At 39.2% G+C, this 13,171-nt stretch overlaps 2 protein-coding genes across 7 annotated transcripts in view; one reads left to right on the forward strand and one right to left on the reverse strand.

The window, feature by feature from the left end:
• The window catches only part of GALK2 (galactokinase 2), a 133,571-nt gene extending 131,023 nt beyond the window's left edge, over positions 1-2,548 (forward strand). For all 6 annotated transcript variants that reach the window (XM_045528811.1, XM_045528784.1, XM_045528775.1 and 3 more), the window contains one exon: positions 1,975-2,548. In XM_045528811.1, coding sequence (XP_045384767.1) covers positions 1,975-2,182 — 208 coding nt within the window. In that variant the 3' untranslated portion in view covers positions 2,183-2,548. The remainder of the gene's footprint in view (positions 1-1,974) is intronic.
• FAM227B (family with sequence similarity 227 member B) overlaps positions 2,413-13,171 on the reverse strand; it is a 181,453-nt gene continuing 170,694 nt past the window's right edge. Inside the window, exons 14-17 of the mRNA XM_045528854.1 lie at positions 8,983-9,058; positions 7,854-7,928; positions 5,340-5,409; positions 2,413-2,693 (exon numbers count right to left, since the gene is read on the reverse strand). Coding sequence (XP_045384810.1) covers positions 2,586-2,693; positions 5,340-5,409; positions 7,854-7,928; positions 8,983-9,058 — 329 coding nt within the window. The 3' untranslated portion in view covers positions 2,413-2,585. The remainder of the gene's footprint in view (positions 2,694-5,339; positions 5,410-7,853; positions 7,929-8,982; positions 9,059-13,171) is intronic.

The following is a 13,171-nucleotide window of genomic DNA, read 5'->3' on the forward strand; positions in this document are numbered from 1 at the left end:
TTTCATTCTTCTGCATATGACTATCCAATTTTCCCAGCACCATGTATTGAATAGGGTGTCATTTCCCTAGTGTATGTTTTTGTTTTCTTTTTTTATTTCAAAATATTAAGGTATGTATCTATTTTTATACCAGTACTATGATGTTTGGGTTTCTATAGCCTCGTAGTATAATGTGAAGTCTGATAATGTGATGCCTCCAGCTTTGGTCTTTTTGCTTAGGATTGCTTTGGCTACTTGGGCTCTTTTTTGGTTCAATATGAATTTTAGGATTTTTTTTCTAATTCTGTGAAAAATGACATTGGTATTTTGATAGGAATTGCATTGAATCTGTAGATTGGTTTGGGCATTATGGTAATTTTCACAATATTGATTTCTTCCAACCCTTGAGCATGAGATGTTTTTCCATTTGTTTGAGTCATCTATGATTTCTTTCATCAGTATTTTGGAGTTTTCCTTCTAGAGATCTTGAGAAGCATATTTTAAAGACTAAGACAATAAAAAGAAATCAATTGAGAAAATCATTAAGGGGAAAATGAGTATCTGGTGTGCAATAATTCTGATGTCCTAGAGTAGGGTTAATAGTCTACTGATATTGGCCAGAAGTAAAGTAGCTCATTTAGATGGAAAAAAAGAAAATTGTGCTAAATTAATTATGGAGCCTTCACTCTGCTACTGATTTGGAATAAATTTTATTAGGAAGAATTAATTGGAAGAAATACATGTTAGCTTTTATTTTGTCAGGGTAAATCGCATCTTTTAAAGGTGAGTGATCCTTGCACTTTGTGTAGAGCCTTTCACTTTGGTTCAAATCTTAGGTTTGAAACTGTGCTTAGTTGATGGTGACTAAAATTACCTCTTGCTCTGTGGTCACTTATATAGTCATTTCTATCCAAATCAGGCACATCTCATGTGCTGGCAAATTCTGAGTCCAGTAGTCAGCGCAGCTCCAGGAGGCACAGGTATGGATCTGTAGGAATAGGGACCACCATCCTCTTTGTGGAAAAGGTTTCATAATTTCCCATTAGAGATTAAACAAACCAGTCAACCCAGAGTTTAATAATAGATTCTTTGTTGATATGTTCATTGAGCACAAATCTAGGTTATCTGTTCTAGGGATTGATTTCTCTATGTAAAATAGCCAAGCCTTAAGAATTCAGCTGAAATAGCCACCGGAGGAAACCTCTACTTGTATAAGACTGTGCACTTTAAATTTTGAGTTGTCCTCATTTGGAGTGACCTTCTGATTCAGGTTTGCCTGAAATTCCTTTTATCATTGCCTGTTTTATTTTTACTCCCTCTTCCTGATTTACTTGTTGGATTGCTACATAACTCTTCAAGTGGCTACTTTATGGAATCAAGACTTTAGTGGGTTATGCCATCGTCATGAAATGAACGTACTGCTGACTTTTACTGCTTGCAGCCCAAACCAGGGACTAGCTTTAGATACAATTAAAAATTCCCAAATCAGGCCGGGCGCGGTGGCTCACGCCTGTAATCCTAGCCCTCTGGGAGGCCGAGGTGGGTGGATCGCTCGAGGTCAGGAGTTCGAGACCAGCCTGAGCGAGACCCCGTCTCTACTAAGAATAGAGATAAAAATTATCTGGACAACTAAAAATATATATAGAAAAAATTAGCCGGGCATGGTGGCGCATGCCTGTAGTCCCAGCTACTCGGGAGGCTGAGGCAGAAGGATCGCTTAAGCCCAGGAGTTTGAGTTTGCTGTGAGCTAGGCTGACGCCACAGCACTCACTCTAGCCCGGGCAACAAAGTGAGACTCTGTCTCAAAAAAAAAAAAAAAAAAATTCCCAAATCACCTTCTGGAATAGTATAAATTTCTTAATGTCCTAAATTGTTTGAAAAGAGCCAGAAAACCCTCATGTATTCTCTTCTCAGAACTATGTGTTCTATAAACACCAAGTAAATCACTCTTATTTTCATTTATAAGTCCTAATTTTTTCCCCCTCATTATTTTAGGAAGTTTGGAGCTCAAGGGTCACGACTTACTGGAGCAGGATGGGGAGGCTGCACAGTATCAATAGTACCTGCTGACAAGCTGCCCAGCTTCCTAGCAAATGTGCACGAATCTTACTACCAGAGGAGTGATCGAAGCTTAGCACCGGAGAAACAGAGTTTGTTTGCTACTAAACCTGGGGGTGGGGCTTTGGTTTTCCTGGAGCCCTAAACAATGTAAAACATCTCAGAGAAACTATTTGGGGCATTTAGGAACTGGCAGGACTTCCCATGCCACAGTAAATTAATCCTCTTTCTGTTTTGTATTATGATGAACAGTTGCTATTATCAAGATGTATTTCCAAAGAAATGGTTGAAAGCTCTCTAGGCTTCATAATGATTATTTTTCCATCTTAAAATATGTTTGTACTATTACAAGCCAAGATTATGCTTGGGCAGATCTTTTAAGAATGATTTACTGAGATTTATTGATTTGAAGATTTTAAAGATGAATGGTAAAACACATTCAATACTGACTTCATGGATTGGACTTGAATTAAACATACTGCTACAATTAAACTGATACAACTGAACTGTATGCATCATTCTTGAATAGAGTTCATTTCTGGTTTCTCTTAGAATTCTTCTTCCTCAAAGTTGGAGTCTTCTGTTGTTGATGATGATGATGATGATGATGATGATGACTGTGGTGTCCATTCTCTCTCAATTGGAGCTTCAGTATGCTATGAAAATAATACATGATTAACACTCACAGATTTTCTTGGACATCATATACTTGAATGTGACATTCACCCAATTATTAAGATGGTAAGAATCACTCTTTTTTTGGCAAAAGAGGGATTTAGGAAGAAAATTTCAGACTCATTTAAACTTTTTAAAAAACCATATGATATCACATAAACAACCACTTTCAATTCTTTTGGCCTTGATCTATCTCCATCACTAGTTAGGAAAATTTAGATGGAAAGACACGTTAAGTCTCTTCCTCTATTTGTGTTGAAATAGAGAACTACCTAGATGGTAATTCAGATGATTCGATTTGCTTGTGGAATCGAATTACTTTGAATCCAATTACTTCCTTCCTACTCTACCACCTTTCCTCAAAATTGTGTATCTAACAAGGCTTATTTGTATCTACGCACTGGTGTAGGGAAGGTGTGCAGATGTATGGGCAAGAGTGAGTATGAAAAGACTTACAGTGGAGTCTAGGATTGGTAGTGGTGCTATGTCTATCAAGAGTGGGCACAGATGTTTGGCCATGAATGGTTTTCTCTCATGGACAAACTATGTGAAGCCCTTCCTGAATCATATGATGATTTAGAACAAAAAACATTTTGTTAAAATACTCAGATAATTGAGATAGCAGTGGTTTTATGGCATGAATTATCTAGAAAATTATCACAATTTTCTGTTATTGTTTTAGCTCATTAATATGCAACTCAAAGATTGGGCATCTTCATCTAGAATCTCAGTTTTAGAGAGGCCTAGGCAATGCTGGTTGTAATTTTTCTTAAAGGCTAACAGTCATACATAAAGTACTAGGAAAGACAATATTCAGTTTTAAATTATAAATTGTTGGTACATTTTCATTTTAGCAGAAAGGTAAACACTTGAGAAAGCCTAAGTCCAATCGGTTGAAAGAATTTTTAGTTCTTTAAACCTAATAATTCAAACTTGAATTTATTTGAATTTATAATCCTTTGTTTTTTTAATACCTTGCCATTTTCCACAAAGGATTTGTGGTTGGTACATAATTCTTTAAAGATACCTGGATCACTGTAAAAGAAAAATGGCATTTGTCATTGCTTTGCTATTCCATTTAAATTTTTTAACACGTGATTCCTTCTTTGCCATAGGTGAGTAAAAATGCCCAGTGTGCGCTCTTCTTTGGGTGACACACATGGTCATTCTAAGCCAGGTATCTATTCTGTGTTTTGATTTCTGGCTTGAAAAAAAAAAAAACGTTCAATCCTACCATCACGAAGCAGTAGTCTAGAAACTAGGAGAGTTACTAAACGTGTCTGGAAAGGATAGGGCTGGGGCCATTGGAAGAAAGCATCATGCAGAAAATGGACTTTGAGCATGGCCCTAAATGAGCAGAATTTAGGAAATCTGGGAAATACGTATTGCAGATGAGCAATGCCTATGGGTGTTAGGCAAACATGGTGTACACAGAAGGTTCATTGGGAGTAAAGGGTTTGCTTTGGTATGTAGCAAACATTTGGGGTCCATATCAGGATATTTTACAGAATAATGTGGTGGAATATCTGATAACACTTTGGCCTACATTCCTGCAGAGCAGCAGTGAGCTAGAGGTGAGATGGTAGCTGCCTTGCTAGATGAGGCACAGCTTTCCAGCCTGCTACTGTGTCCACAACTCCTTGTAGTTTCCCTGATACTCAGACCATTTACCATGTACCAGCTGAGGTTACTTGCCCTTTTATTAGCACACTTGCACTGTTGTTTTCTTATAGTAAATAAGTATTTCTCTCTCCCCATGTCTCTATCAAGAGTAGGAAAAATAGAAAAAGATCAAGAAAAATGGGAGGAAGAATATTTTTTTTTTTTTGTGGCAGTAAAGAATAGTCCTACTTCTTTAATATACAACACCCAGGTGTTTCGCTATTATTACTTTTCTGGCTCATGTAGGAATTTGATTTGACTCCTTTTTGCCATTATACCAGTAGCCAATGGGATTGCTAGATTTTTGAGTGGAAGCCTGACATGTGGAAAATAAAAGGTTCTTGTCTATTCCTGACCTCAGATTGTCCATCCTTCAGATTTATTATACTCTAGTCTGTACATATTCTTGTCTGTTGGAAGGGAACAGGCCCTTCAGACTTAACAGGACTGCCCACCGGTAAGGAGGGGCAGAAGAGGAGGGGGCAAGTAAACCCGGAAAGATGGAAGAATCTCCTTTCATTTATATTTTTCTCATGCTTAAGTCCTGTTTAGAACCTTTTCATATTCTGCCTTGTGTTTCTAGGAATTGAGGGCAGGGACCACTTATCAAACACAGCCACTGGTACCCAATATGCTTTTGTTGAATTATTAATGAAAAATAAAATACAAGTTCAAACCCCAATGATATTCCATTAGTTTGTAATTCTAACTGCATTCGGAGTTTTTCAGTTGCATAAACTGTCCCTGCTCAGAAGCAAGGAATGGAGAAAGTGGGCATGAGATTATCACTAACTATGTAAAACAGACATTATCTTAAATGTGCATGTAGATGATTAAATAACAAGAATGTGTTCTGCTACTGTAACTTGGGTGTGACACTATACATTGCTTATGAAATATTGTCCAGGCTTATATAAGAGAAGCTAGAGGGAGAATTTTCAATTATTTTTGGAAAGGAAACATACCAATTTATGTAGAAACTTCTCAAAGTCATGTTGAACTTCATGAGGTTTCATGGTAGCCTTTGCTTGGAGTCTAATCATAGAAGGAAGAAAATTGGTAACCAAACTAATTATCTTTATACTGACACCACCTAATAGCCAACATCTATGAAGAACTTTAATATGCTGGGCATTTGCCAAGTACTGTACTTATATCAATTCAATTACCCTTAAGACAATCTTATGAAGTAGTAATATTCTTATTCTATTTTATAAATGAGGAAACAGGCTCAGAAAGGTTAAGATACCCTCCCTCCCAACATTCATACAGCTAGAAAGTATATGATTTGAACCCAGGCATTATGACTTGAGTCCTCAATTCCAACCACCGTGTGACACTCATTCCAGCAGTGGAGCATCCTCTTCAGTTAGACGGCTCACACAGCCTTACCTTAACTGATTCCACTCACCAGGCTCTAGTATGGACTTTAAGGAGTGACAGTGGGGAAAGAAGAGTAAAAGATACTGATAAAGAAAAGATATGGGGAAGAAAAAGAGGGAGACAGAAAAGGCCAGCGGGTGAGCATGCTTACTAGACTGTAAGCTCATTGGGAGCAGGGATCCAGGAATCTATCATGGTTTCTGTCATGAAGTATTCATTCAGGAAATATTTGTGAATGGGGCTGAATAGTTGAATTTAGGAGGCAACAGGAACCTTTTCAGAGATCTAAGGATGAAGAAAGAGGCAGAGGTAGGCTAGGCAAGGAAGGGTAGGAACTCGGGACAAGAGAGAAATGTTAGTGAGAGAAACATAGATAAGAGAAAGAAAAATGAAAAGGGTATGTAGGCTATTAATTTCACTGGCAATTTTCAAGAGAAATATTTAAAAATTATTTTTCCACAAGATTGGTACAAAGTAAAATTTCCTGAAAACTCCAAATACACTTTGCTGAAGCAGAAAGTTTGATGAGCTAACCCCATGCAAGGCCTATTCTAGGTTTCTTCAGCCTTTAGTCTAGGGCATCCCTGAAGGCAGAGTAGGGCTCCCTCGTTAGAGGTCTCTTGCATTAGCGCTCTGCGACTGACACGTGCCCCTTCACTCATTCTCTGTCTCTGCTGATTTTATCTCCTCACCCTGGGTTTTCTCCTCACTTATTACTACCCCTGGGGACTCACATTTGTCCTTCCACGCTTATCTCAAATCTGGCTCTTACAGTTGATAACCCTATTTAAGTATACTCCAAAATATCCCTGGTGCCCTTTCTCAATAACACGTCTTAGATTCAATCTCCTTGAGTTGTACGTTATGCTCAGAATCTGTTTCATCTCACTTTATTAAAAAATCAACTTATCTTTCAACTCAATCTTTTAGTTTATAGTCCCTCCCTTTTTAAAAAAAGATAACAGTTTTATTGAGATATAAGTTACATACCATAAAATTCACCCTTTAAAGTATACAATTCAGTGGTTTTAGTATTATATGCACAAAGTTTTGTATCATCACTATCTAATTCCCCCTCTTTCTTATTGCGTTTCCTCCCATGAACTCTCTTGGAAGATTACAGATGGAAGCTTATACACCAGGCCTATAAACTTAATAGGTACATGAGATTTATATATCCAAACAAGTTTTTTCCCCCCAGCAATGTGCCATTAAATAAAACACGTTTGAATGCTTCTTGTGGAGTACTCTGAGAATTGTCCTACATCTTTCTGCATATCCTCAGTGGTGAGAAATCCTGTCCTCTGTGGATTTTATTTTTGGAAACTTGTAAGAGTCATCTGGTATCAGATCTTATAACTTAGGTGTTATGAAGGAGAAAGCTGGATGGTAAGATTTTTGGTGAAAAGTGAGATAAGATCCTAAAGTAATGGGTTGGGTTTTCTCAAGTGAGTGGGAAACTAGCTTTGTAAGTTCTAAAATAGTATTTAGCAGTATGGCAGTATGCCTAGCACAAAGTTACAGTCTCCCAAGGGGGTCGTCTGAAGGGCTGCACTTGTCTGAATCTTATTCTTGTGCATATGCATGTGAATGTGCTGGAAGAAGTGGGTTAGTCTCAGTACTTCACACTTTTCCTTTTTATACTCTAATTATAAAATAAACAAATTGAATGAGCCAGCTTTCCTTGCTTCATTGGGGAAAGATGTTTGTATGTGGAGGGGAAATGGCAGGGGCAGAAGGAGAACCAGAAACCAGCCCAAGAGAGACCAGCCAAGCTGATTGTTTTTCTAGTTTACATCTTCCCTAGGACAGGTCACACTTATGAGTTTATTTTTTAAAGGGGCTTGAGCTTAGGTCCTATGGCTGGAGGAGTAAAACAGATGGTGATAAATATTTGGCAATTAATTAAATTAGCAGGGTAGGTGGTCTTGTGGGTAAAGAAAGTGTTACTCCAGATGAACTGTTAAGTAGAAAATCCTCTCTGCAGATATTCCAGTTGATGTATTTTTATATAAGAAATGCACTCTGGTTTTATGTAACACATTTGTTCAATTAAAAATGATCTTAAGCACTGCAAAGTTAAATAAGAAACAAACCTATCAAGCTCCTTGCTGATTCTTTCTTGCCGCCATTTTAGATATTTTATTTCTTCACTAATTCTGTGCTTTTCCCTATAAAATCAAAGTTTGGAGTTAGATTTTAAAATAAAGCAAGCATTCCTGAGGGAGAAAGAATAAATCAACAATTTACTGACATCTACATGTTCGTAAAAGTCTTTTTACAAACCAATCCATTCCCTCCCTATGCACTATTTAGTGTGAGGAATCATCCAGCACATTCCCTCTTACAAACATGTGCCAAAGGCATCCCCCACAACATCTGAGTACAGCCTGGACTCCACTTTCTGCTACCACAGGGGTCCTTTAGCAATGGGTCCATCCCTGTTCTTCCCACTGAGATAAGAAATCCAAGAGGTGGGTGGGTGGAAGGGGAATGGGGGCCCATGGAAAATAGGTGCTCAGACTTTATCTGCCTCCTGGATATGTCATAGCTGGCTGCTCCCCCATTTACCTCTCTTTGGTGTGCTCCTTTAACAGCATCAGGCATCCTGATGCTCAGCTTTTCTTCCCCTTAAGGCAATAAAATCTCTAGGCAGAACCTTCATATCATAGGGATAATATTGGACCCTGCCAATATGTTCTTGTAAAAATTCCTAGCTTCCTAGCATATGAGAATACCATGACTGGCCACAAGGAATCATTTAAATAAGCATAAAAACCTGAATATGTTCCCCAGGAAAACATTTCAGAAAAGACCTCCCTATCTTGCTTCCCTTAACACCACCCCAGCTGCTTCTCAGCTCCAGGGAACTCCTTCTACTGCAGACAGCTTTTCTGCTCATCTTCCAGGGCGCATCTCTTTATAAATGGACCAGACTCCAATCCCTATTTCCTGGAGCTTTAGCCTCTCCATGTTGGTGTGTACCCCCCCACCACCACAGCAAAGCTTACTTCCTTTCTTCAGTCCCTGACACTTGCCATTGCTCCATGGTTACAACATACATCCCTGACACTTACCTGAAAGGAATTTATGAGTCTGTAAGATGCTCAGAAATGACTCTCCTCATCAATAAAATAAGGAGCTTAGTTTAAATGATTTCTCTGATCACTTCCAGCTCTAAAAAAGCATGATTTTATATTTAGCAATAGTATGGCATCAACTTACATCCTAAAATCCTTTTCGTTTCTTGCAAATTGTCTTCTTGCCTCCTTTATAATATCATGGTATGTTGGAGCAGGCGGTGTGCTAGGCTTATGGTTAAGGAAAGATCTCTAATTATAGACATTTGGGAGAGGTAAACAGTATTGTTCACAGGGAAACCAAGGGGACCATCTGGCAAGGGCTTCCCAGTCATGGAGGGTCTCAAGTGTAGACATGAATATTATGTCTGGAGTTAACACTCAGAGGACTGAAGGAAGACAACACCATTAGACCACTTTAAACTTGTGTCCTATTATCTGGACCGCAGCAACCGTTGGGCACTATGATTTAACAGTTCCATAAATCCTGTAATCTTTAATGTGTGTATGCATGTGTGTTTTAAAAGCAGCAATTTGTTAAATGTGAATATTAAAAATGTACCAAAATTTTTGTAACTTTGTTTAGGCATTTCTTCATTTTTACACATACTGAGAACCTCAAAGTCTTGACTTCTGAGAGGCTTTGGGGTTAACTGCCAGCATGTGTAGCAGCCTCAGTTAGCCTGGCTTCTGCTATCTGCACAGAAGAAAGATGGTAAGCAGAAAGTCCAAGTATGCTGTTAATGAGGTTGGTCTCTCATCCCATCTGTTTCTTATACAGCCTGTGGCTGTGTCTTAACCCTGGTCTTAACTCATGCCTGTGTCTGGCAAAGCAGACACTTCCCTTTTGAACCAGCAATTGGCAAATAAACAGATGACTCAAAGAGAATGCCCCTTAGCTTGTGTTAAAAGAAGACCTTAGATTGGAGGTGGAGAGGGAAGATGGCTGACTAGAGACATTGGTTGCCATATCATCCCAGAGGGAAGGAGAGGTTTCAGATAAAGGAGAAAGGGGAACAAAACACAGCACAGGTGTAGTTCTGGCAGAAAGGTGCCACAGCCTGCTGGAGATTCCACAGGAGAAAGTTGCAGAGCAGAACAGGAAGAAACAAGATATCGGTAGAGATCAATCCCAGTGGTAAGGGTAGGTAGGGATTTTGTTTCTTCTTCCCTCACACCTCTGGTAGTCAGTGGGCTCTTCAGCTGCTGGAGAGCTTTTCTACTTTCATTAACCCAAAAGCTGCTGCCACCACTGAACTGGGAGCTTCTTGAAAATAAAGCATCAGGCTGCCAGCCCCTTTGGGGTCACTCCCCGTCATCACAGACCAGAGCCAAGATGGCAAATGCCATACTACTTCTTCACCCATAGTGTGCCTTTGTCTATCCCAGGGAGCTCCAGCCCTTCAGGTTTCATGTCACCTGTTCCTACACAAACAGTTCCCAACTTCAGCCCAGACTGCGGTGGGCCCTGGAGAATCTGTGTTATCCCAGAGCTAGGAAGCTGCAGGCTATCTTCCAGGGAGAGGGATGAGGAGGGCTGGAGTGCCAGCTCTCTTCCATTCAGACTCTTTTCCTCCCACACCCCTCCCCCATCCACTGCTGCCAAGAAGGACAATTGAGGTGAGACTCTCAGAGCAGCTGTTTTCCCTCTGTTGTTGTGCCCACCATACCGAGGCTTCCATAGAGAGTGGGCTCACATCTTTCCTCTTAAGGACCTGCAGTGGACCTAGGAGTGCTTGCACTATGAACTCCCTGCCCGCTGGCACTCCTTTGTGCCAGACTTACCCCAAAGTGGAGGGGCATTAAGCCTGTTTGAGCACTCCATGGCCAACTTGGGACCAGCACGCTTCTCCCTGGCACAGTCAGGAATTGACCTTAGGGGTCCACGGGACAGGCCCATAGGCTAGATCCCATACCTCCAAGACTCCTGTTGTGTTGCTTGGGGGCACAGAGGGGAGATTAGTGAACTACATTTGGGAGTCAAGGGAGCACACATGGGCAGAACTGACAGGAGTGTGCAGTGTGAGTCTGAGCTGCAGGGCACTGGTGGAGTACCTCTCCCCCCACAGGAAAGCCATGCTTTCAATGAAAAAAAAAGTTGGTTCTTTGAAAAGATAAACAAAACTGATAGACCTCTTGCTGGATTAACCAGGAATAGAAGAGAAAGGACCCAAATAAACTCAATCGGAAATGAGAAAGGAGATATTACAACTGATGCCACAGAAATACAAAATATCATCCATGAATACTATGAAAATATCTATGCACATAAACAGAAAACATAGAGTAAATGGACAAATTCATGGAAACATACAACCTCCCAAGACTCAGTCAGGAAGAAACAGAACTCCTGAATAGACTAATAATGAGCAGTGAGATTGAAGCAGTAGTAAAAAATCTCCCCAAAACAACCAAAAAAAGCCCCAATCAGATGGATTCACAGCAGAATTCTACAATACCTACAAAAAAGTGCTGGTACCCATACTACAGAAATTATTCCATAGCATCAAGAAGGAGGGAATCCTCCCCAACTCCTTCCATGAAGCCAATATCACCTTGATACCATAGCCAGGAAGGGACACAATAAAACAACAACAACAACTGTAGAACAATAGCCCTTATGAATATAGATGCAAAAATCCTCAACAAAATTCTAGCAAACTGAACTCAACAGCACATCAAAAAATAAATAATCCACCATGACCAAGTGGGCTTCATCCAAGGGATGCAAGGATGGTTCAACATGTATAAATCAATAAATGTGATTCACCATATAAACAGAAGCAAAAACAAAGATCATAAGATCAACTCAACAGATGCAGAAAAAGCATTCGACAAAATCCAACACACTTTGATGATCAAAACCGTCAACAAACTTGGCATAGAAGGAACATATCTGAAAATTATAAAAGCCATATATTACAGAGCCACAGCCAACATCATACTGAACAGGGAAAGGTTGAAAGCATTCCTTGTAAGAACTACAAGGCAATAGTAACCAAAATAGCATGGTACTGGCACAAAAACAAAGGCAGAGACCAATGGAACAGAATAGAGAACCCAGACATAAAACCATCTACCTACAACCAACTGATCTTTGACAAGGCAGACAACAACATATACTGTGGAAGAGAAGCCATATTCAATAAAAGGTCCTGGGAAAATCAGAGAGCCACATGCAGAAGAATGAAACAGGGCCCCTATCTCTCACCACTTACAAGAATTAATTCAAATGGATAAATGACTTAAATATAAGGCATGAAACTTAAAAATTCTATAAGAAATGTAGAAAAAACTTTTCTAGATATTGGTGCAGGTGAAGAATTTATGACTAAGACCCCAAAGACAATTATAGCACCAACAAAAATAAATAAATAAATGAGACTTGATTAAATTTAAAAGCTTCTGTACAGCAAAAGAAGTAATCAACAGAAAAATAGACAACCTACAGAATGGGAGAAAGTATTTGTAAGCTGTTCCTTTGATAAAGGGTTAATATCAAGAATCTACAAAGAACTCAAACAAATCAGCAAGAAAAAAACAAACAACCTCATTAAAAAATGGTCAAAAGGCATGAACAGAAGCTTCTCAAAAAAAGATAGACAGATGGCCAAAAAACATATGAAAAAATGCTCAACATCACTAATCATCAGGGAAATGCAAATTAAAACCACAATGAGATACTACTACCTTACCCCTGTCAGAATGGCTATTATTAAAAAGTCAAAAAACTATAGATGCTGGTGTGGATGCAGAGAGAAAGGAATGCTTATACACTGTTGGTGGAACTGCAAATTAGTAAACCCCTCTGGAAAACAGTATGGAGACTTCTCAAAGAACTAAAGGCAGACCTACCATTTGATCCAGAAATCCCACAAGTGGGTATCTACCGAAAGGAAAAGAGGTCATTTTATCAAAAGACTCCTGCACTCCGAATGTTTATTGTATCACAATTCACAATCACAAAGATGTGGAATTAACCCAAGTGCCCAGCAATCCATGAGTGGATTAACAAAATGTGGTGTATGTATACATATGTATATATATACACACCATGGAGTACCACTCAGCCATAAAAAGAAATGAATTAATGTCTTTATAGCAATTTGGATGGAACTGGAGGCCATCATCCTAAGTAAAGTATGTGAAGAATGGAAAAATAAACAACACTTGTACTCCCTAATAATTTGGAACTAATAGTTGGGTATACATGGGCAAAGTAAAAGTCATTGAAAATCAAGTAGTAGGGAGGTGATGGAGGGGAGGGGTAAAAACCTCCTAACAGGTATAATGAACACTATTCAGGTGATGGGCACACTTAAAGTCCTGACTTA

This window comes from Lemur catta, chromosome 1, assembly GCF_020740605.2.
Source record: "Lemur catta isolate mLemCat1 chromosome 1, mLemCat1.pri, whole genome shotgun sequence".
Classification (NCBI taxonomy): domain Eukaryota; kingdom Metazoa; phylum Chordata; class Mammalia; order Primates; family Lemuridae; genus Lemur; species Lemur catta.